This window comes from Thalassophryne amazonica, chromosome 6 (assembly GCF_902500255.1).
Source record: "Thalassophryne amazonica chromosome 6, fThaAma1.1, whole genome shotgun sequence".
NCBI classification, from domain to species: Eukaryota; Metazoa; Chordata; class Actinopteri; order Batrachoidiformes; family Batrachoididae; genus Thalassophryne; species Thalassophryne amazonica.
In genome coordinates, this window is record NC_047108.1 from 91,934,805 (window position 1) to 91,958,155 (window position 23,351).

The following is a 23,351-nucleotide window of genomic DNA, read 5'->3' on the forward strand; positions in this document are numbered from 1 at the left end:
GAGTGTTTCTCAACTGTACTCAGAAGTATTGGAACACTTGGCATTTCACACATTTTAATTTGTTTATGCCATTTAAAATATAAATAAATAAAAATAAATCTAAAGTTATCTTCCTTAAACTCAAACTGAAAGCAAATGTCTGCAACTTGATATAAATTAATTAAAAATATAACATCCAGCTTCCTGATGAAGTGGCGTAGAGGAGGATTCTCTTAAAAAGAAGACCTGAATGTTCAGCTACAATCTGAAAGTACATCTGAGACGCAAGCCTAAATTTAATGTTTTGGTGAAAGAAACTTCGTATTTCCTCAAAATTCATGTAAAGAAAGTCCAAAACATATTCAGTGACTTGGAAATGTTCATGTTTTCATCCCCTGAACTGTCTGAAGAAAACTGACTGATTGATTATTATTTACAGGTATTTTCAAGTGTTACAAATTTGCTTTCAGTTTGAGTTTGAGGAAGATTTCAATTTATTTTCAATTTATTTTCATTTATATAGTGCAGTGGTGTCCAAACTATTCCAGAAAGGGCCGAGAGGGTGCAGGTTTTCTTTGCAGCCACTGACTCCAGCAGGTGATGTCACTGATGAACTCATCCCACCTGCTCAAAGGGAAGTTAATCAGTGAAATCACCTGCTGGAGTCAGTGGCTGCAAAGAAAACCTGCACCCTCTCGGCCCTTTCTGGAATAGTTTGGACACTACTGATATAGTGCCAAATCACAACAGAGTTACCTCAAGGCACTTCACACAAGTAAGCTCTAACTTTACCAACCCCCAGAGCAGCAGTGGTAAGGAAAAACTCCCTCTGAGAAAGAAACCTCAAGCAGACCAGACTCAAAGGGGTGACCCTTTGCTTGGGCCATGCTACAGATATAAATTACAGAACAATGCACAAAACTAATATACAGGAAATGCTGTTGGTGCACAGGAAAGGAGAGTCTCCAGCACAAATACCACACCCAATTCTGGATGGAGCTGCACCTTAAACAGAGAGAGAAACAACAGAATCAGGCATCAGAAAGACAAGAAATTCAGTATAATTTGTCAGCATTAAACAACAAGAAAACCATAAGAAATACTAAGGTGATCGCCGGCCACTAGCCCTGAGCTTCACTAAAAGACCCAGAATTTAGGTAAAGTTGAGACCGCAGCCCACTCCGTTTCCTAATAAAATGTATTAAAAGAGTAAAAAGCGTAGAACTATACTATGCCAGTATGCTAGCCATATGAAAGGGAAAATACGAGGTCTGTGAGAAAACTATCTGACCTTTTTATTTTTTTCAAAAACTTTATGGATTTGAATCACGTGTGATTGCATCAGCCAAGCTTGAACCTTCGTGCGCATGCGTGAGTTTTGTCCCGCCTGTCGGTTGCGTCATTCGCCTGTGAACAGCCTTTGTGTGAGGAGTGATGCTGTGCGCTCGGCGGATTTTTATTGAGCGTAAAATGGCTGAACGATTGGAGCAACGCCATTGCATCAAATTCTGCCAGAAACTTGGCGACAGCCAGGTGGAAACCATTCGGAAAATTAAGACGGCTTTTGGAGATGAAGCTATGGGCGCCACACAGATTAAGGAGTGGTACAACCGGTTTAAAGACGGATGCGTAACGGTGGAGAGCGAGCCGCGCTCCGGCCGGCCATTGATATGCCGATGCCGAACTGACGAGATCATTTCAAAAGTGAACGCTGTGGTGATGCGGGACCATCGAATGACCATCAGAGAAATTGTGGAGGAAGTGGACATTAGTACTTTTTCGGCACATTCCATCATGACAGAAGATTTGGGCATGAAGCGAGTGGCTGCGAAATTCGTGCCGAGGTTGCTGACGGCGGAGCAAAAGCACCTCCGTGTTGAAGTCTTACAGGACATGCTGGACTCCATTCACACTGATCCCAGCTTTATGGACACCATTATCACCGGTGATGAGTCCTGGGTGTACGGGTACGACCCAGAAACCAAATTCCAGTCATCACAATGGAAGCATTCCACGTCGCCATGACCGATGAAGGCGCGCCAAGTGCGCAGCAATGTGAAGGTAATGCTGACTGTTTTTTTTTACTCCTGTGGTGTGGTACACCACGAGTACGCACCACAGGGTCAAACAATAACGAAGGAGTATTACAGGGATGTCCTCCGTCGCCTCCGTAATGCTGTACGGCGCAAGAGACCAGAGTTGTGGGCCACAGGAACTTGGCGCATCCACCACGACAATGCTCCAGCACATTCCTCCAACTTAATTCAGACTTTTTTGTCTAAAAACCAAACTCCTGTGGTTCAACAGGCTCCATACTCTCCTCACATGGCCCCTTGTGACTTCTGGCTGTTCCCAAAAATTAAAAGACCATTAAAAGGAACGCGTTTTGAGACGAGGAAGGACATCATGGCTGCAACGACGGCGGAGCTGCACTCCATCCCGAAAGAGGCTTTTTTGGAATGCTTCCAACAGTAGCGACACCGCTGGGAGAAGTGTGTGGAGTCCCAAGGAGACTACTTCGAGGGTGATTAGGTTTCCAATCCTCCAGGTAAGCCAGTTTTTTTCCCCCCGGCCAAAGGTCGGATACTTTTCTCACAGACCTCGTAAGTGCTTCTTAAGTCTGGACTTGAAAGTCTCCACAGAATCTGACTGTTTGACGCAGGGAGATCATTCCACAGAACAGGGGCACGGTAAGAGAAAGCTTTATGACCCACAGACTTCTTATTCACCCTAGGGACACAAAGTAGTCCTGCACCCTGAGAACACAAAGCCCGGGCTGGTATGTAAGATTTAATTAGATCAGCTAAGTAGGGAGGTGCCAGTCCGTGAACAATTTTATAGACTACTAGCATAACCTGAAAATCTGATCTAACTGGGACAGGAAGCCAGTGAAGGGATGCCAAAATGGGTGTAATGTGGTTGAAAGTTCTGCTTCATGTCAAAAGTCTGGCTGCAGCATTATGAACCATTGGAGACCCCTAATGCTGGACTGCAGTAAACCAGAAAATAGAACATTGCAGTAGTCCAATCTAGAAGAGATAAATGCATGGATCATGGTCTCAGCATCAGCCATAGATAGGATGAGACGAATCTTCGCTATATTTCGCAGGTGGAAGAAAGTAGTCCTTGTAATATTTCTAATGTGGAGGTCAAAGGACAATGTAGGATCAAAAATTACCCCAAGGTTCCTCACTTTGTCAGTGTGATGTATGACACACGAGCCTCGGCTAAGCGTTAACTGGTCAAATTGATGCCGATGTCTCACTGGACCAAGAACCATCATTTCAGTCTTATCAGAGTTTAAAAGTAGGACGTTTCTAGACATCCAACTTCTCACTGATGCAAGGCAATCTTCTAAGGATTTTATGTGAATGAGATTACCAGTAGTTATCGGCATGTATAACTGAGTATCATCAGCACAGCAGTGAAAGGTAATCCCAAAACACCGCAATATGTGCCCAAGGGGTGCTATATAAAGTGAGAAAAGCAGGGGGCCTAAGACTGACCCCTGTGAAGCCCCAAATTTCATGTCACTAAGGTTAGAGGTAGTATCACTGTACAAAACACAGTGAGAACAACTGGTCAAGTATGACATCAACCATGCAAGGACACTCCCAGTAATCCTAAAATGATTTTCCAGCCTATCAAGTAGAATATGATGATCCACGGTATCAAATGCGGCACTGAGATGTAACAGCATGAGAACCATAGTGGTGTCCAAATCCATTTCAAGCAGAAGATCATTCAACACAATGTAAAAGCAGACTGCAGTGGCTCAAAGAGATTATTCTCAGTACGTGAAACCACTTTTTCCAGAATTTTAGAGTAAAATGATAGATTTTATATCGGCTGATAGTTTTTCAATACACTAGGGTCAAGATTAGGTTTCTTAAGTAATGGTTTAATCACTGCAGATTTGAAACATTTAGGAACAGATCCAGAAGTTAAAGAAAGATTAATAATTTCCACCACAGTCGGCCCAAGAGTGGGCCACAGGTCCTTAAACAGTTTTGTTGGTATAGGATCAAATAAACAGGTTGTGCTTTTTGTTGACGTTATGAGTTTCGTCAGCATGTCTAGAGAGATACTCTCAAATTCTGTAAATCTAGGTAATGGAGCCCACCTCAATAGTAGGGTGTAGTGGCTAGGTTAAGGCATGCTGGGATATGTTTAACATAATGTCTTCTATTTTCTTCTCAAAATAATCCAGGAAATGCTGTAAAAGGAGAGCGAACTACAGGTGGTTGTCCATGTATAAGTGTTGCCACCGTGTCGAACAAGAACTTATAAAATAATCTTAGAAATTTTATTCTTTATATTTTTGTATTTCTTGAAATGGCATAAAATTAAAATGTGTAAAATACCAAGTGTTCCAATACTTTTGGAGGGCAATGCATCCTAACCTTATGACGAGTGCAAAATGAGTGTGGTTTATTACTGTTTTGTTTAAAAATCATAGTCATATCGTATACCATACTGATATGAGGGTGATTCTTAGACTACTGGCACTTATTATGTCCTTTGATCATATTGTATGAAAAACAGAAAAAAGGGGAAATTTCACACTTTTATAGTTATCTTTACAATGAAAGTGTGTTAAGAAATTTATTATAGTAGTCTATGATGACTTTTTCACCTTTTTTCAGCATCATTATATGCAAATATTGCCGGTTTGTGCTTGTCCCACACCCAGACTTTTGATCTTCAATGATAAAAATGAATGGTAAAGAAACATTTTTTCTAATGTTTTAAAATATCTCTGAATAAAATATCAGTAAAATAATCAAAACATAATTGGGGTATTCAATGTCATACAACTGTTGTGATTTTTTTTAAACAAAATGTAGTTGTCCCACACTATTGCCGTAATTTCCACCACAACACTGTAATGTCCCTAAACAGTTTGTATGAAAGATTGTTTGGGTAGTTTCTATGGAGATAAACAGTGACATCAGAGCACATGTATATAGCGCCAAATCACAACAAACAGTTGCCCCAAGGCGCTTTATATTGTAAGGCAATGGTGTGGTGGAAATTACATTTACAAGGTCAATAGCCGTAGTTAAAGAATCACCCATGAAAATATTGAGATACGATAATTTGGCCATATTTTACAGCCCTACTGTCAACTAGCTGAAAACTTTGAATATTAAAATCTGCATCTCCATTAAAAAAATACTTAAAGTGGCAGGGGGTTAAGAGGGTTGTCATAAAGGTGGGTGGGGGGTGGGGGGCAGAGCTCCCCCCCAGAAGTTGAAAGGTTTTCACCATGTTAATGCTCCCTTGAAGTATTTACTCAAAAAAAAAACTCTGAAGGACCTAAATGGCATGGTGAGATGCTGAAGAGCTTCGTTCGTTCATGTCCGTGACATATACATATTATACCACGTTCAACACAATGTGTGCTTTCAGGAAGATACTGCCGGCTGAAGGCAGGTGAGTTCAGATGCATGCACTGTTAAAAAAAACACAACAGAAAATGCAGCCCTGTTAATACATAAGCATTCTTGAACTGCAACAATTCAGAAGCTCAGCTGCCATGTGCACACAATGCATCTGTTTTAAAACAGAAGTAATATCTAAACTAAATGAAAGCTGAAAGAGTAGCACGAGCTCTGCTCTCACGGCCACTGCTGAGTTACCCTTAAGCAAGGCCCTGCCTCCCAAACTGCTCCAGCAGAGCTCCTCAATGGCATCCAGTACAGTATGAAAGTGATTGTGAAACTCTGTGAATGTGAGCAGGGGACGTTTTCACTGCTTAAACAAAGATGGGGTGGCGGTGGGGGAATCACATACCAAATATATGCAAACAAACTGAAGAGATAAATCACTTTTTTTCATTTTATCTCATCTGCAACACACAAATAATGCAAATATGCATGCAGTCCTGAATAAGTGCCCGAAGCCTTCATTCGTATATATATGCAAACGTCCTTTGCTGAGTTGAAAAGTAGGTCAGCTCTGATAGGCATTATGAAATATTCATCATCAACATTAAAGACAAATTCCCCAAACTTTAAATTTCTGGGACACATTGAACGATCTATGTGGTTTATTGCAAACAATAAATATTTACATAATGGCCTGCATTCTCAACAAAATGGCTTACATTGTCTTGCCAGTAAAAATAAATGGGAGAGGATAAAAGTACTCAGCTCATTGCGACTCCAAAACCTCCAGTAAACTTTCTCGTTAATATCCATGATAGTATTAAGTTCCCTGTGCTGTGATGATGGAAATGTGCTTAAACAGGCCTGAGTACAGTTAGAGAATATCAATCCATAACTGGCCACCATCATCAATATGCCACCATCAGCGGAGAATTGATGTTTTATCGCCGCTGTTGTAGCAAACGGCCCCTAAAACCGAACAATCCTTCATTCCTCTGCCACTGCCCATCACTCTCTCATCACTTCTTCCTTCATCCATTTTTCATCTTCAAGTCTCCATGGTGGTCTACTCATCAGCGGCTCTCGTGTTTTTTGTTCTTGTGTGTTCAGTCATCCCCCCCGACCTCTCGCTATGCACTCCCCGCTGTGTGTGATGTGCCAGCTCTCTTGATGAGCTCTACAGCTGACACATGCTTTAAACCAATGCCAGCTCATCATCATAAAGGTCTTAATAGCCCCCGGAGCAAATGCTAATGCTAGCTCCTCAAAGCGCCTAGCGTTGCTGCCAGACGGGCTTCAACAGCGATTCCAGCAGGTACAAAGCTACGCAACATATCCACCCAATAGGCTCACATTTGGCGCTGATGAGAAAGCGCATGTGATGATTTATTCTGTTGCCAAAATGTGGATTTCCATGATAACATGAAGGCAGAGTGCAGGCTTCACTCTGCTTTTGCCATGTCAAATGAAACTTTGAACCTCCAAACTAATTTACACCATGCAAATAACACATTTTTTTTCTGCTTTGCAGGTGTTAGTGAGTAATACCACTGTCACCAAAGCTGTTCCACTCATACATCTGAGCATTAAGTGAGACCGAGAGGAAGATTAAGGTGAGTGAGAGCCTTCTAAAGCAAGTTATACATTAAATCTCCTGTTTCACTTGTTGCTTCATAGCTCAAATTCATGGAACACTGCTTCGGCAAACAAACCAATTCTCATTTCTACCAATTAGTAATGGAATTGTCATGCACTCAACATCACAATCAGATAAAATATTAATCTCCAAACTCATACGTACAGCATAAAATAGTTTTTCCACAAGACAGGACACCCAGAAAATGCAACACTCACTCACGCCCTACATGTTTGACATAAAATCATGGAAATTAATTCAGTAACACTTTAATTGAAGGTATAGTCATAATAGTGACATGACACTGTCATAAATGTTTATGACTGCTGTCATTAAGTGTCATACGGTTTTTGTAATGGCAAGTTGGTATACAACCGGAGACCAAAAAGGCCATCTGGTCGTGTTACTTTGATTAAAGTCAAGTTGTTATAATCAAGACAACCCAAAAAATGTCAACTTGTCATTATAAAAACTGAATGACACTTAATGGCAGCAGTCATAAACATTTATGACACTGACATAATGTTTACGGTACCTTCATGACAGTGTCATGTCACTATTATGACAATACCTTCAAGTAAAGTGTTACCATTAATTCTTTGTGATTCTGTGATACCCTAATACTCTATGTCAGGGGTGGCCAAGTTCGGTCCTCGAGAGCTCTATTTTGTTCTACGTACATAGCCTTGACCATCGGCTGCATATATCTTGGACAAAGCCTGCATAATGTCACCCATAAGTTATCTGTAGAAACCCAGAACAGGTGATATGAAACCCAAAAATTGCTGCTGTGTAGCACTTACTCTGCCTGCGTCACGCCCTACCCATATTTGGACAAAGAGGTGGAGTGTGGGTGACTCCGTATATGAATGAAGCCCAAACATGCCCCTATGTTCGGGTCCAAACCAGCCTAACAGGCGAGATTCGCCTGTTGGTAATTTGTTGGTAATATGTAATATGCCGTCGCTTGCTGATGACGTCATCATTAAGCACAAAACGTGATTTGCCGGTCGATGTAGGGAGCATTGTGGGTAGTCTAGTTCAGGTTCACTTTGGACGTTACAGTGAGTGTTATTGTCCACTCGATGCAGAAACAAAACTGACTAATTTTAACATTATTTTATTTTATTTCTTTGTGGCTGACAGCATAATTTAATCATCAAGTCTCGGTGGGACAGAGGAGAGCTGTGTTACAGAGGGACTTTTCTTAGACACCGTTTTGGATAATCAGGACACTTTATGTGGATTATTTCTTCAGAATTTAATGAACCCCACTGAAACTAACAGGTAAGAATTTATATTTACTACCTGTCTTTTACTCTGCCAATCAATGCATTAATGGACGTATTTAATCTGCAGGATTCAAAGTGTGTGAAGAAAAGCAGCAGCTTTTATTTTGTAAATGATGGTGTATATAATATAGGTTAGGTTAAAAAACTCCAGCTTTTGTTGGCTTCTGGTTTATTCTTCTCTACAAGAGTCAAGACAGAAGTCAGATTACCAGAGCAAGAATTGTAGCTGAGGAAGCTTCTGTGATTTGAAGCGAAACATCCTCACGTCAAGCAACCCAGTCCAATCGAAGATTCAAGCTTCTCTACTATATAATATAGAGATAAACTGTGACTTCTAATACTGTGTTTTACTGCTTTTGAAAGATGACTACGGTGTTTGCGGTTTTATTTTTTATTCATTAATTTTTTGTGCTTTTTTTTGTGTTTGTGATCGTTGAATTTACCCAACAGCTCCTGCTGCACTTAAAGTGAAACCGACAGTGTAATCTGATGTGGCCGCATCCGAATCAATACTAAAAGTTATCATTTATTGGTTATCTTTAATAAAGATACATTTTTTTTTACCAGTTTATCGGTTTAGCGTCATAAAAGATAACTTTTCAGTTATCGAAGCTAACTTTTTGGTTAGCTGTGACCACCACTGTCTAATATTGGTTTGGTATTGGTCCCAAACAAAACAAATTCATACGAGCTTTGCTCTAATTAATATTAATTAACCACTGTGATGCAAGGGTTGTAATTTAATGGTAATGAACAGCTATAATTTTTGCTGTTTTCTAAATCCTCAACAGAACAAACTTTTGGGGTTGTGAGCTCTTTGTAGTTTTGTTGCCAACAACTGCGTGGTTCACTCATAATTACATTGTTGAACCAGAACAGATCTGGTTCTGCCTTGGTGGAAATGACAAAGCAGTGACATTGCTCCTGAAATACACCATCAGTGATCTACACCACATTACATACAGAACATTAGTCTGGACTTTAATTTTTACCTCAGTTCCTGTAATGACTTTCTGTAATGTAATCATCATTCTAAATATCACTATCATGACAGCAATCATTAACGATCTGCTGGCTCTGGTATTCTTGCTGATGAAAGTCAATGATATAGATTGGTGTTCCTGTGTGTGTGCATCCTGTACAGGACAATGAGTAAGTAGCCTTTGCACTTCATTACCTTCCCTCACTGATGTACAGGTCTTGCTCTAGAACAAAAACACAATTGCATTCACTGCCTTTCCTCATTTGGTCACTTCTTACCTTATCCCATCCATTATATTTTCATTCTGAGCCCTTCCCACATCCCTCTCCTTATCATGTTGTCCTCTCTCTACCCTTTTTCTTATCTCTTTTCCCATTTCCACTGTCTCCTTCCTTTTAACCTTTTCCCATCTCCTGATTTGTACAACTCACCGTCCTGGATGTAAGCATCGGAGGGTTGTCGTTGATGTCGGTGACGGTGATGATGGCAGTCGCTGTGTTCGAAAGGCCAAAGTTCAGGTTGCCCTCCATGTCCGTCGCCTGCACAATGATAGTGTACTGGGAGACTTTCTGTAAAGGGAGAGAGAGAAAACAGAATGTGCTTTTCTTGTTTTCCTGCAAAAAGCATTTACTTCCGCTGCTCTACACAAGCCATAAAGTTTTGATTCCCACCAGGGGGGAGAGATAAAGTCTGGGTTCAGTTCTACAGGAGTCATCCAGGGTATTATTTGAAACGTAACATCACAGGAGCCAAGTCTTTCATTCCACTGAGCTCAGGCCTCGTCGATGGATCACTTCCAGGCTTCGAGCCATCTGAAAGCGGCGCTGCGAAGTCTCCCGTGGGCACGTGATCACAGACATTGCTTATTTGATGCCACTGATGGACAGATGCGAAGACAATGATCCAACTGACAGAGATTAATAGACTATCTATGGAGCAATAATATGAGCAAATGATAAATGCTATTTCATCTTTTGGAATGACACAGTGTCACTTCACTGGAAGCTGAAATATGGTTCTCTTACTTTATTTTTGTGCTGGTGCACATTTGCGAGCCCCCCCCCGCCTTCCATTCCTCCCGCTCTTCACCACAAACCCTCTGTCTCGTCTTCTGTCCCAAGGTGCAGTTAATGGGCTGCAGGAAGGATGGAGCCTGGGAGCCAACTGTCTGGGTAATGTATCTCGTCGCTGAGATTCCCAATTACAGTCTCAGCGTTTTTCTCACCTGCTAATTACCAAATAAATATGCCAATTAAGCCAGGACGCCACGTCATGAGGATGAGACAGCTCATCTCGGTTGCTCTCATCTTGATGCTCGAAAAGATGCTGAACTCCAACCTGGTGCTCACGCTCTCATTAGCACGCGCATAGCGCACCTCTATTTATTCATATCTTGTTTGGGAGCAGCGCTTAGCTGACTGTCCCATCAGCCAGTGTACAGCTTGTTTGCAGCACTCTCACTAATTAGACAAGGGAGTAATTATGTAGAGCTCCTCTGAACCGCTCAGCATCGCAGCGACTCCGGAGCCATCTTTCTCCAGAGGACTGAGGTCTGTTATTGTCAACAAGCTCTTAAAAGTCCACTGCAGACTTGGGGAGACATTTAAAAGAAAATCAGTGTGGGACTTTAAAAAGGAGAGGAATTTCACAAGTAAACAACAGAGTAGAAGATAAGAGACAGCGCGGAAGCAGCTGAGGCATCGGGGAGGAGTTCTACACTGAAAATAGATTTTTTTTTATTTTTTTTTGCAGCACCTAATCCCTCCAGTGCCCGGTTCTAACAAGACACAGATTCTTTTTTTTTTTTTTAGTTTTAAAAGGCTGGAGTGCTGACTAAAAGTGGACGAGGATGTGCAGCACTCACCTTCATATGAAGTTCATGTTAATGACACTGTGTGCACAATTAGGAAGCGAGTTTTATTCGTGGGGATTAATTTTGTTCTCAGTCAATCCAACATGTTAAACTTCAAATGTGATTGTTTGACAAAGGAAAAGTGAGTTTTGGCTTTCGCAGGGGGATATATGTGTGCACAGTTATTAGACCGGATCATGTTGGTGTTTGCTCCTGTCCACTGTGTGTAGAACAGCAGGAGTATGGGGTACCGGAACCACTGAAACACACAAACCGGTCTCACATCAGACCTGTTCCAAGTGGGTGTTGGACTCCGCCAGGGCATTCCACTTTGTACATATCCACTCTATCTTCAACACACACACACAAACACAATGTGGAGTGGGCAGCCCAGTGCAGTGTGATGTGTTGTTAATAGGTCTGTCACTGATGAAACTTTGGGAGCATGACCTGTCTCAGAGATGTCTTTGTAGAGCTGTCACTGGCACATTTATGTTGGGAGAATAAACACATTTGGATCTTGTCATATCTTTTATAGCTCCATAAACAAGGTCACTGCAAAAGGAGGCAGTTTACTGTTAAAAAGAAAAAAAGCTGAGTTGATGTGCATTTAGCCACCAATGTCCTCAAAATATTTCTAAGTCACATTCTGGATTGCCATCAGAGTAAATACTAGTGTTAAGAATACCAGTGTTAAGTGTCCATTGAAGTGTTGACTAAAAGCATCGAATGCACTTCTTTCCGGTGCTTATTATTTTGTCAAACTCTACACTGTTTTTATACCATGAGCATCTTGAAAGTGTTTTTGGAATTGTTTTAGGGTGGGAAATCACCAACCTCACGATCAAGTCCTGCTGCCACAGTCACAATATCACCAGTCTCGCTGTTGATAGTGAACATGTTCGGAATGGGGCTGTGGGGTGTCTGTGACAGGATTCGGTAGCGCACCATTCCATTTGCCGTGGTGTTGTCATCGGCATCAAATGCTGACACATGCATCACATAGGTTCCTGTGAAATAAATGAATATCAGGCAACCATATGCTCACAGACAAACAAGTGTGCCATCCAACAATTTCATTCAACTTATGCTCCCGAAAGTCTTCACTATACGTACATTTACCATCTCAAAATGGTCTATTTAGAGTCACCAGTTTACCTAATCTGCATGGTTTTGGACAGACAGTGTTAAAAGTTAGCTGAAGTTACTTAGAGTCATGTTAGCTAGCATTTAATTTAGCAAACTGCCTTAAATAACCCTACAATTTTATTTTAAATAAGTTAAAAAATCCCTTTGTGGCTATTTTTCACATGTGATGTGGGTGGCATGCAGGAAAAACAGAAATAAAACAGAAAAATGATCTGTACACATTTTAGAACACATTTTACTGGTGTTTGTATGTCTGGAGAAGAGGTCATAGACATGGAAAATAGAATTGCAGTTTTAGAAAAAAGTTTATAGCGATTGAAAATGTCACATGACTGTTATCAGTTACTTTTCTGGTCTTTTCCTTTCTGAACGGTCCTCAACTAAACTTACAAAGAGCTCTACGACACACAGAATGCAAAAATCTAAAAAGGAAAAGCTGTTGGTACAGATGGTAAGAATATATATATTTACATATTTAGACTTTTTAACTTTGTATATCATAAAACATTGAACAAGATCAGCTTTCAAAGAGGTGATGTTAGATCACCATTAGTAAGATCAGATGTATTCACAGTTTTAGAGTATCCCAGAATCCTTTGTGCTGGGGAGGGAGGCTTGATAATGGCTCAGCTTAATGCTAACATTAACATTGAAAATGCCATAGACATTAGCTTTAGACGTTTTTAAGTTATAAGATACATCTATCAACTGTATCAGAAGACCATAACAGGTTGGTTTAACATAAAAAAGGTAAATATTACTCACACACATATTCTCTTTAGGGTTTTAGCAGGGAAAAATTAAGATAAAGCGAAATAAAACAAAGAACCAATGAAGCAGCAGATCAAAGATCGAAGCACTGCTTCATTGGTTCAAGGTTCAAAGCAAAGCCGCGCTGCATAAACAGTTGATTATACAGACCTGCTACAGGGTCTGTAATCAATGTAGAGAAATTATCATTTTCCTGACAAACACCCCCAAATACAACGGCCACTCTGAAGAACCGATCAGGGAATCGTTAAGCAAAAAGGCTAGTGATGTCGACTGAGTGAATCAATTTTTAAGGATACCCGAAAGGAACCGGTTCCTGACACACAACCCTAACAACAACACGCCTTTCTTTTTTTTAATAAAACTCACAAGACTCATGATTATCTTAGTTAAACACCTAAATACATATTTTGGTTGAACTCACCTCCATAACGACGCAATGTTGCAAAAAAGTTGCCGCAAACGGTTATTTACACCAACAACGAAATCTCAGGCTCCCAAGCGAGAATATGATTACGTGCGAGATTTGACACCATAAAGGCATCAATACTAGGACATGGGCCAGCATGGAAGACTGACCAGTGATGCAACAGAAACTAAACTGAAATGCTGAACAGTATAAATACATATACACACATGATCCATGGCAGTTGAGTGGCTCTGCCACCATGCACACACAACACAGCTGGTGTAAATCACAGTTAAGGGGATACATCATTTATATAAATCACAATTTCCAAACTAATACTTGCCATCTTAAAGAAAATTTGCACTTGTAATTTTTATTTTGACGACACTGTGAATATACATTAACTGTGTGCTGAACATAAATCATTCTTGAACAGAGCTGGATAACTCATAAACCTGTGGATGCAGAATGCCAAAACTAGCAGATAGGTGGCCCTTCACTAAATTAACTATTAAATTGTGTGTTAATACATGTTCAATTCAAATTTTCTCCTTTGATCCACTGTTAACAGTCTTGCATTATGGTGCCATAAAGAGCCGCAGTCTGACTGACTTTTTGTCTGGTTGACCTTCATTGTGGATTTTTGAGTGTTTTGTGCAGCTAAAAAATGTGGGAAACAACATTTTCGTGAATAAAAATGTCTTAAACAAAACAAATATGCCGACTTAGTTCAGTAGCTCACAGTAACCTACCGTCTTTCCGTGAATGCACCACTTGTTTGCTTTCCTGTCCAAATACACCTCATTTAACTACCGTATCATCGCATCACCCTATCTCTCTCTTTCTCTCCTCTCTCTCGCTGTTGTAGCGCGTTCTAATTGAGATAGTGATATCACAGCAGTGACAGCCCTTGTCCGAGGATAATTGTAACCGCAGCTCCCATTTCAAACTTCATTACATTTCAAAGCAACGCTTGTCAATGACTCGGCCAGAGGGAGCGCTCTGAGGGCCTCTCAACCAGAGAGGAAAAAAGAAAAGTCAGCAGGAACATGGTGACGGAAAGAAAAAACAAAGGGAAAGAGGACAAATACCATCTCCAAATGGAGAGACTGTCCGTGCTTGGTGAAGATGGAGGGTTAGGGATGAGATGAAAAATCACAAAGTATTACACATCACCGGGGTAATTTCATTAAGCTGTGGTCATAGGAGGTTTAATGTGGACCCTTTGTACCGGCGTCCTAAGCTGTGCTTGACAGGATTAGGTCCCCATAATGACTCTTTAATTTGCAAACTAATTCAAGTCTGTAATTGTCCTTCCACTGAAACCACTGGAGCTCTAAATTCCAAAACTCTGTTTTTTTATGATTATTGTTCAGCTGAATGTCACCCAAGCCATGTCACCCAAGACATGTCAGCTGTGTGCAGCAAAGACGGGGGTGGTAGGTCAATGGTGGTGGTGGTGGTGGGGGTGCTACATGTGCAGCAAAGCACAAGACAAAAGGGGGAAGAAAGAAAAAAAACAAAGAAAACAACAGCACTGGACTCGCCACTCGGTATAAACTCTGGCTCATTGACCACACAGACGCACACTCGCGCACATGTGCACACAGAGCTCATCTCCCTGATTCTTCCGCTCTGAGTTTCGACATAAAATGACCCAGCGGTGCTACAGCAAGGTACATTTAATCCTCAATCTCCTCTCTGCTCTGAGCACCCGCTTTGGTTTATGGCCGCTGGTGCATCCGGCTAAATGAAAAGCCACCGTAGGAGACCGATCGGACGTCTCGCTCACCACTAAATCAAGAAGAATGGGGAAAGACTCAGTGGTGAAGTTGGACCACAAACAACAGCAATCTTTCCCGGACACTCACATCTACACCTTTTGTGATTTTTTTTTTTTACTACCTGGCTTGGAGCCTTCCTCCACCGAGCCGTTGTACACCTGATTCTTGAACTCGGGTCTGTTGTCGTTCATGTCGATGACGTAGATGTACAGATCGATGGGGTTCTCAAACTTGGTTCCCATTCATGTCAACGCATGGGCTCGTAACTGGAAGACAGCAAAGAGCGAACAACATTTAGGCAAACATTTTATGTATGATGGACAACAAATCAATTTTTAATGACGTGCAATACAAGGCCTCATCCACACTGAGACTAAATTTGTCTATATTAATTACAGGATTGCCATGAATAATTCTTTCTTTGTGTTTTTTGCTGTTGTTGTTGCTGATATTGCTTTAGCTGGATTAGTTAGTTATTTGGATTATCTTAGGGACACAAAGAAGAGGGATTTTACTTCCTTTGTGAGAAAACCTCTGCTATGGCATTTGGCCAAGTGGCACATTTCTTTGGGCATGATCCAGCATGTAGCAAGGTGTATTTGAAGAATAGATTCTCCTATTTTTGTCAGTGAGTGTTACTCACTTATTATTAGACAATACTTGAAAACTATGTCAGATCAAAAAGTTTTTAATGTGATGTCAATCATTTAGAAGCATCACTTGTCAACAGGCAAACCAGGCAAATGCTTGTAGCTCTAGGGCAGTAGGGGGGTTGGGACCCGAGGGCTGACAAATTTAAACAGATGAGGTTAAAATTATTAGACCCCTTATAACATTTACGTTTCTTCAAAAAAATTCCAAAGTGCTTTTATAACAAAACAAGGCGTTTTCAACACTCTGCATTTCTAAACATGCTAGTTTTATTTTGGATGCTTACATTATTTTACGTTACACACAGAAACCAGAAATTATTTTCCAAAAATGATCCGCGTCAAAATTATTAGCCCCCCTGATGATAATACTCAGTTGAGTATAGGTTTTGCTCAATAACAACCTGGAGTTGTTTGTTTTATCCATCCATCCATCCATCCATCCATTTCTTCTGCTTCATTCAGGGTCAGTTTGCGGGGACAGCAGCTCAAGCAAAGCCGCCCAGACCTTCCGAATCCACACACACCTCCCCCAGCAAATCCGGGGAAACCCCAAGGCTGTTCCCAAGCCAGCTGCGAGATGTAGTCCCTCCAGCATGTCCTGGGTCTTCCCTGGGGCCTCATCCCAGATTGGCCCCGGGTTCAATGGAACGCTCCCCCTCGAACTGCCCCCTTATTGTGGTGGGGGAGTTTGCGTACCCGGATGATCCTAAGGAGCTATGTTGTGGGGACTCAGCCCCTGGTAGGGTCTCCCATGACAAACAGGTCCTAGGTGACGGGTCAGACTAAGAGCAGTTCAAAAGCTCCTATGACCATGCAATATCAAGGACCGAGACGTCGCCCGGTATGGCGGAGCCGGGGGCCCCACCCTTGAGCCAGGTCTGGGTTTGGGGCTTGCGTGTGAGCCGCCTGGTGGTCAGGCCTTAGCCCACGGGGGCCCGGCTGGGCTCAGCCGAAAGAGCGACATGGGCCCGCCCTCCTGTGGGTTCACCACCTGCAGAGGGGACCACGGGGGTTGGGTGCAGAGAGGACTTAGTGGCAGTCGAGGGCGGGTGGCCCGGCGGCCCGGTACGCACTCACAGCCTCTGGCTGTTGGCACGTGGAACGTCACCTTGCTGGGGGGAAAGAGCCTGTTTGTTTTATTTTTCCACAAATGTCAGACATGTCTCCTGAGGAACCCCAGCCCATACGTCTTTCTTGAATCTGTTAAGCTTCTCCACATTTGATGGTCTTCTGGCATGGACCTTGGCCTTCACGTCACCCCATAGATTTTTAATGGGATTCAAGTCTAGTTGTTCACCAGGAGTGATGTATGTTCTGGGCCGTTGTCGTGTCGGAAGACAAAGTGATGACTCAGACTGTTTTGCTGCTGACTGCTTGAGGTTTTCTTTCAAAATTTTCACATTTCCTTCTTTCTTCACGATTCCTTCCACCTTGAGGAGATTCACAGTTCCAGAGGTACTGACGCGTCCCCCACAGCGTAATACTCCCACCGCCATGTTTCACTGTGAGGACAGTATTCTCTGGGTTATACACCTCTCCCCTCTTTCTGCAAACATCTCATCTCTATGGCCAAAGGGCTCTAATTTAATTTCATCTGACCAAAGGACACGCTTCCAGTATGCATAATCTTTCTCCAGGTTGTCCTTAGCATACTTCACTCTGGCTTGACGGTGTCTCTTATGCAAAAATGGACTTTTTCTTGGTCTGCGAGCTCAGAGTCCATTCCTGTCCAGGGATCTAGCAATTGTCTTCTTTAAGACTACAATTCCTAACTTGGCTAAGTCATTCACTTGTGTCTTGGCTGTTGTTCTGGGGTCTTTAGACACATATCTCACTAGTTTTCTTCCCAGAGTCTTTGAAATCTTTCACTTCCTACCTCTCCCAGGCTTGTTGTGTACTGTGTGGCTCTTCTGTGTACGGCGACACCCCAAATCGTTAAGTAAATTCAATATCTTTACGTATATCTGACTTCTCACGGAATGTCAAATACTGACATACGCTATCATTACATGTTATATAATCTGTGAAGGTGAGCAATCACCCCAAATCAATTACTCCATTATTATTATTATTATCATAGTACATTATAAAAAGAAATAAAATTACATTTTCCCCCACGAAACAAAAAAATCACAATACATCACAGAAAGGATATGCAGCATAAGAGAAATTCCCTTTACAAGCACAATCCTTGACTTCATCTTCAGAAAAAAAAAAAAAAATCCCTCATGAGAAATCTAAACAAGAAGCATCTTATTTTATAGGGAGCTGGTTCAGCTGTAAAAGCAAGATGTCTGTTGGAGGATCACTGTCTTGGATCCCAGACCCACATTCTGTCTGGTTTGTTTGAAAGGAAGACGTAAAATTTCTTAGTTCCTTCACACTTCACAAAAACAGTCATCTAAGCTCAAACTGAGCTCAGCTGTGCTGAGATCAATGGAACTGTCGACCGGGCTTTCTCGCAAAGTTTGTGCGTGGAGTTGTTACTAAAATCAATACGTGCTGTAAACTGTGCGCTGACTGCTTTCACTCTTATGAAGACTGGAAGGAAAGAAGTAACTGAATGAAAAGGAGATCGAGGGAAATAGCTGAATTACCAAAGAAATGTTTAAAGATATGCATTTGGGTTGTGATTTAAAAAAAAGACAAAGAAACAAACAAACAAATAAATAAATATTATAAATAAACACAAAGGTCAGCATATCGGACTGAAGGAGTGTTTAAAAAGGAATTCCTTGGTTGTCTCTTAAAGCTACAGTGTGTGCGATTTGGTGGTAGCATGAATTAGTACAGTGGAAAGTTTTTTAAAATACAATCCGTCACACAGTTCATATTTTTGTGGAAATCTGAGTTACGAGTCACGCTTCGGGATGGCACCGGAGAGAAGACGGAGGAGAAGCTTCTAGTGCGGACTTTAAGGCAGCAGAAGAATAACATCACACGTTTTGCTGCACTTGTTGCAAAGGAAGGCTCTGTCCCACAGCAAGTGTTTAACTGTGACAAGACTGGATTATTCCGAAAAAAAAAAAAAAAATGCCACGGAGGACGTACATAACAGGAGAGGAGAAGAAGCTGTTTCACTGAAAAGAAACACCCAGAAAAAGTGTCCACTGGTTGCTATTCAGCACTTTTTAATGACACTTGTCCATCACATTTCTGCAACATTTTGAAAGGCAGGCAGAAGCAAAACTCCTTGGATATGTTTTTATCCAAAAGACCTGCAAGTTTACAGTTCAAGTTACATCTGTATGATCCTTTTAAGGATCTACAGTTTAAGTTTAGTTTGTGTTTACAGTGTGCGCAAACCTTCCTCCTCCCTCCCTCCCTTCTCTGCTGCCACTCACCTCCGTAGCCACATTCGTCTGTTTCTAAGGTAAGGACACTTAATAAAAGTTTTTTCTTTTCTTTTATATATTTTATCATGTACAGGTAAAGTATAGATGTCTATTTGTTAATAAAAATGTATTGTTTCACAATTTAGAGTGGTTTGGGGATGTTTTACAAGGCTAGAATGGATTCAAATTATTTTAATTATTTTCAATGGGGAAAATTCGTTTGAAATACGAGCAGATTGGCTTACGAGCTTGTTTACGGAATGAATTCAATTCGTATCTCGAGGGTTCCACTGTACATAATTACCAGGAACAATGAATTGATGTGTTTTCTTATGCTTAGATTGAGCCCTTCATATATACAAGGGAGCAGGCCCCCTTATGGAGGCTGCCATGTTGCACCACCATGTTGATACAGTAGTCCAAAACAGACTTTATTACACCACATTTTGCATTTTGCAAAGCAGCTAAAAACTCCCCTATAGACTGTCTACTCATTATGAAGGCTAACAAGTTTGAGTTTGTGATTTGGCTCTATATAAATAAATGAAATGGAATAGCCCTATGTGCTAGATCCTGGATACAGAGATGGCCAAAATGTCTTAAAGCTCAAAAGGGCACAAAGTTATTTTTTCCAACATTGTACAGATACAATGTAAGAATAATGAACAAGGATATCCCTCACTGGCAAATGCTGCTTTGGTACTAGTGCTTGCTACATTCTAATAATATTTCAAGGAAATGTACCAAGTTTCCCGAAATTCCTCCTAAAAAAGTGAGAGGAGTTGATTTCAGAATGCAGACACTCACTCGTGAAACTGGCAGTGTCTGTCTTTGTTAATCAAGGGCCATAACTCTGCCAAAATGTGTCAATCTTATACAATATTACAATATGTGTATTATCATCCTGTAAGAAGGATTTGTACAAGAGCCCTAACATATTACCAACCTATGACAAATACTCATATTTTCATATCGTTCCAGTTGAGTCAGGGTGGGTTGTAGCCTGGGGCGAGCATATGCGTTTGTCTCCTGTCGACGTCTGTCTCCCCTTATTTGATCCTCTTTGTCGCCCATTAATGATCAGTTTGTATTGTGTTTTTCTCTGGTTCTGTTTATCATGTATCTTCAGCATTTTATTATCTTGTTGTGTTCTTTTGTTTTTTTTTTTTGGTATTATGTGTTATCTTTTATCTTTTATTCTAGTCATTCATTGCATTATCTGATTCACTGTGGCCTCTGGTTTTGTTTCTGTTCATCATTTATGTTCTGGTCAGTCCGTAGCTTGTTTTGCTATCTTATTTTCTGAGTTGGTTATGTTCAGTTCGGTTGTAGTTGTTCTTGTTCTCTTTTTAGGTCTGTCACTCTGTTTCCTAGTTTGCCCCTTTATTTTGTTCAGGTTTTCTTTTGTTGGTCTTTGGGCACATTATATTTTCACCATTGGGGTATTCTGTCACTGAGTCCTCTTGCTTTTGCTCTGCTTCGTTTTTCACTTACTTTCTCTTGCCTCTCTTCCTGCTTCTTTGCTTCACCAGACCACACCTCCTTCCAGAACCTTCACTAACACCTGCGTCTTGTTCCACTGATTACAACACCTGTATTTAAGCCCTTCACTTTCCTCACTGCGGTGCCAGCCCTTTGATCTTTGCATCCTTGTTCCAGCCTTTCTCTTGTCTTGTTTTGACTCTCAATGTTTTTGTGCTCGCTCTGTTTACTTGGATTTTGCGTTTTGTCTCAGCCCATGAAATCATGTCTCTCCGTGCCTTTTGAGCCCAGCCTGTTTTTGACCACGCATTTTTGCCTTGTACTTATCTGTACCTTTGTCACGCTGCCTGCCTTTATGTGTACCAGACCTTGGACTGTTTATAAGATAAAGATTCTTTTACCTCCTATGCATTGTCTGAGAGTTTGCCCTTTGTGTCCACCCACCTTCTGTGCCACGCGACCATGTATCCTGACAAGATGAGCTAATTTTACCAGAGTTATGGCTCTTGATTAACAAATCTCGACTCCGTCAGTTTCATGAGTGGGTGCCTGCATTCTGAAATTAATTCCTCTCACATTTTTATATGGAATTTCATGTAACTTGGTACAAATCCTTCTCATAGGTTCATAATACGCATAGTCTATTGTACCAGATTGACACATTTTGGCAGCGTTATGGCCCTTTATTAACAAACCTAGACTGCCAGTATCATGAGTTGGTGCCTGCATTCTGAAATCAACTCCTCTCACATTTTTAGAAGGAATAAGGGGAAATTTGGTACATTTCCTTGAAATGTTACCAGAATGTAGCAAGCACTTGTACCAAAGCAGCATTTGCCAGCGGGGGATATTGTGCGCTCAGTGCACTCTTGTTCATTATTCTTTGTATCTGTACAATGTTGGGAAAAACAAAACAAAACAAAAATATGAATATTTCCAACCTATAACAAATTTCTCCATGTAATGTGGAGTTGTGTCAGGTAGGGCATCCAATGTAAAACCTGTGCCAAATCAACATGCAGATCCAAGGTGGATCTGCTGTGGTGACCCTGAAAACAAGGGAACAGCTGAAGGGACTTACTTTACCAACCTATAACAAATTTCCCCCTAAAAGTGCGAGAGGAGTTGATTTTAGAACACTTATACCTTTTTGAGACGGGTGGCTGCACAGACAGACAGACGGATGGAAATCGCCATGACATAATTTTAACACGAGTGGATTTTTATTTTGTCATGTGGAGAATGAAGGTTACACACTTTTTCTGACAGGTGGAGCGCTACCTTCCACAGTGAGACGACAACAGCCAGAAAACCAAAATAGGCTCTATCCTCACTGCTGCGAGAAACAGAACAAGCAGCTTTCGTCATCAACTTCTCCTCAGAGAGGATAAGATGCTCTCCTCTGTCACCACCACTCCATCCTCCCTTCCTTCTTGCCATCCTTTTGCTTCCACTCTGCACGAAAATTGCATTGTCAGGTTTCCTTGGCTTCAATTTTTCAGCCGCTTTGTCTGATCTGTCTTGCACCCAAAACTGTGCATTGCCATTATGCATCACATCTGGCTGTGCAGCAACAGGCGCAGAGCCAGGCCCTTATCTCTACTCGACCTCATCCCTCCATCCCACATGCACCCATACGCTAATTCAATAACAGCAGGAGTCAGAGATTACCACCACACTTAAAGAAGCCAAACCATAATTTCAGGGACACATTAAAGTTATTATCTTGAAATGCGGAGAGAAAGAAAACAGACTGTACCATTCACCGTTCAACATTTGGCAAAGAGGCAACATCCTGATGGTGATAACAGCGGAACATCACTGATGCTCCAAGATTTACTTTATTCACCTCCCTCTTAAGGATCAATCAATCAATCAATTTTTTTTTTATATAGCGCCAAATCACAACAAACAGTTGCCCCAAGGCGCTTTATATTGTAAGGCAAGGCCATACAATAATTATGTAAAACCCCAACGGTCAAAACGACCCCCTGTGAGCAAGCACTTGGCTACAGTGGGAAGGAAAAACTCCCTTTTAACAGGAAGAAACCTCCAGCAGAACCAGGCTCAGGGAGGGGCAGTCTTCTGCTGGGACTGGTTGGGGCTGAGGGAGAGAACCAGGAAAAAGACATGCTGTGGAGGGGAGCAGAGATCGATCACTAATGATTAAATGCAGAGTGGTGCATACAAAGCAAAAAGAGAAAGAAACAGTGCATCATGGGAACCCCCCAGCAGTCTACGTCTATAGCAGCATAACTAAGGGATGGTTCAGGGTCACCTGATCCAGCCCTAACTATAAGCTTTAGCAAAAAGGAAAGTTTTAAGCCTAATCTTAAAAGTAGAGAGGGTGTCTGTCTCCCTGATCTGAATTGGGAGCTGGTTCCACAGGAGAGGAGCCTGAAAGCTGAAGGCTCTGCCTCCCATTCTACTCTTACAAACCCTAGGAACTACAAGTAAGCCTGCAGTCTGAGAGCGAAGCGCTCTATTGGGGGTATATGGTACTACGAGGTCCCTAAGATAAGATGGGACCTGATTATTCAAAACCTTATAAGTAAGAAGAAGAATTTTAAATTCTATTCTAGAATTAACAGGAAGCCAATGAAGAGAGGCCAATATGGGTGAGATATGCTCTCTCCT

The 23,351-nt window shown here is 41.5% G+C and overlaps 1 protein-coding gene across 1 annotated transcript in view; it reads right to left on the minus strand.

The window, feature by feature from the left end:
* Positions 1-23,351, minus strand: part of LOC117512653 (cadherin-4-like) — a 990,586-nt gene that overhangs the window by 82,963 nt on the left and 884,272 nt on the right. Inside the window, 3 exon segments of the mRNA XM_034172806.1 lie at positions 9,704-9,848; positions 11,969-12,141; positions 15,366-15,510. Of these exon segments, the coding sequence (XP_034028697.1) occupies positions 9,704-9,848; positions 11,969-12,141; positions 15,366-15,510 (463 nt within the window).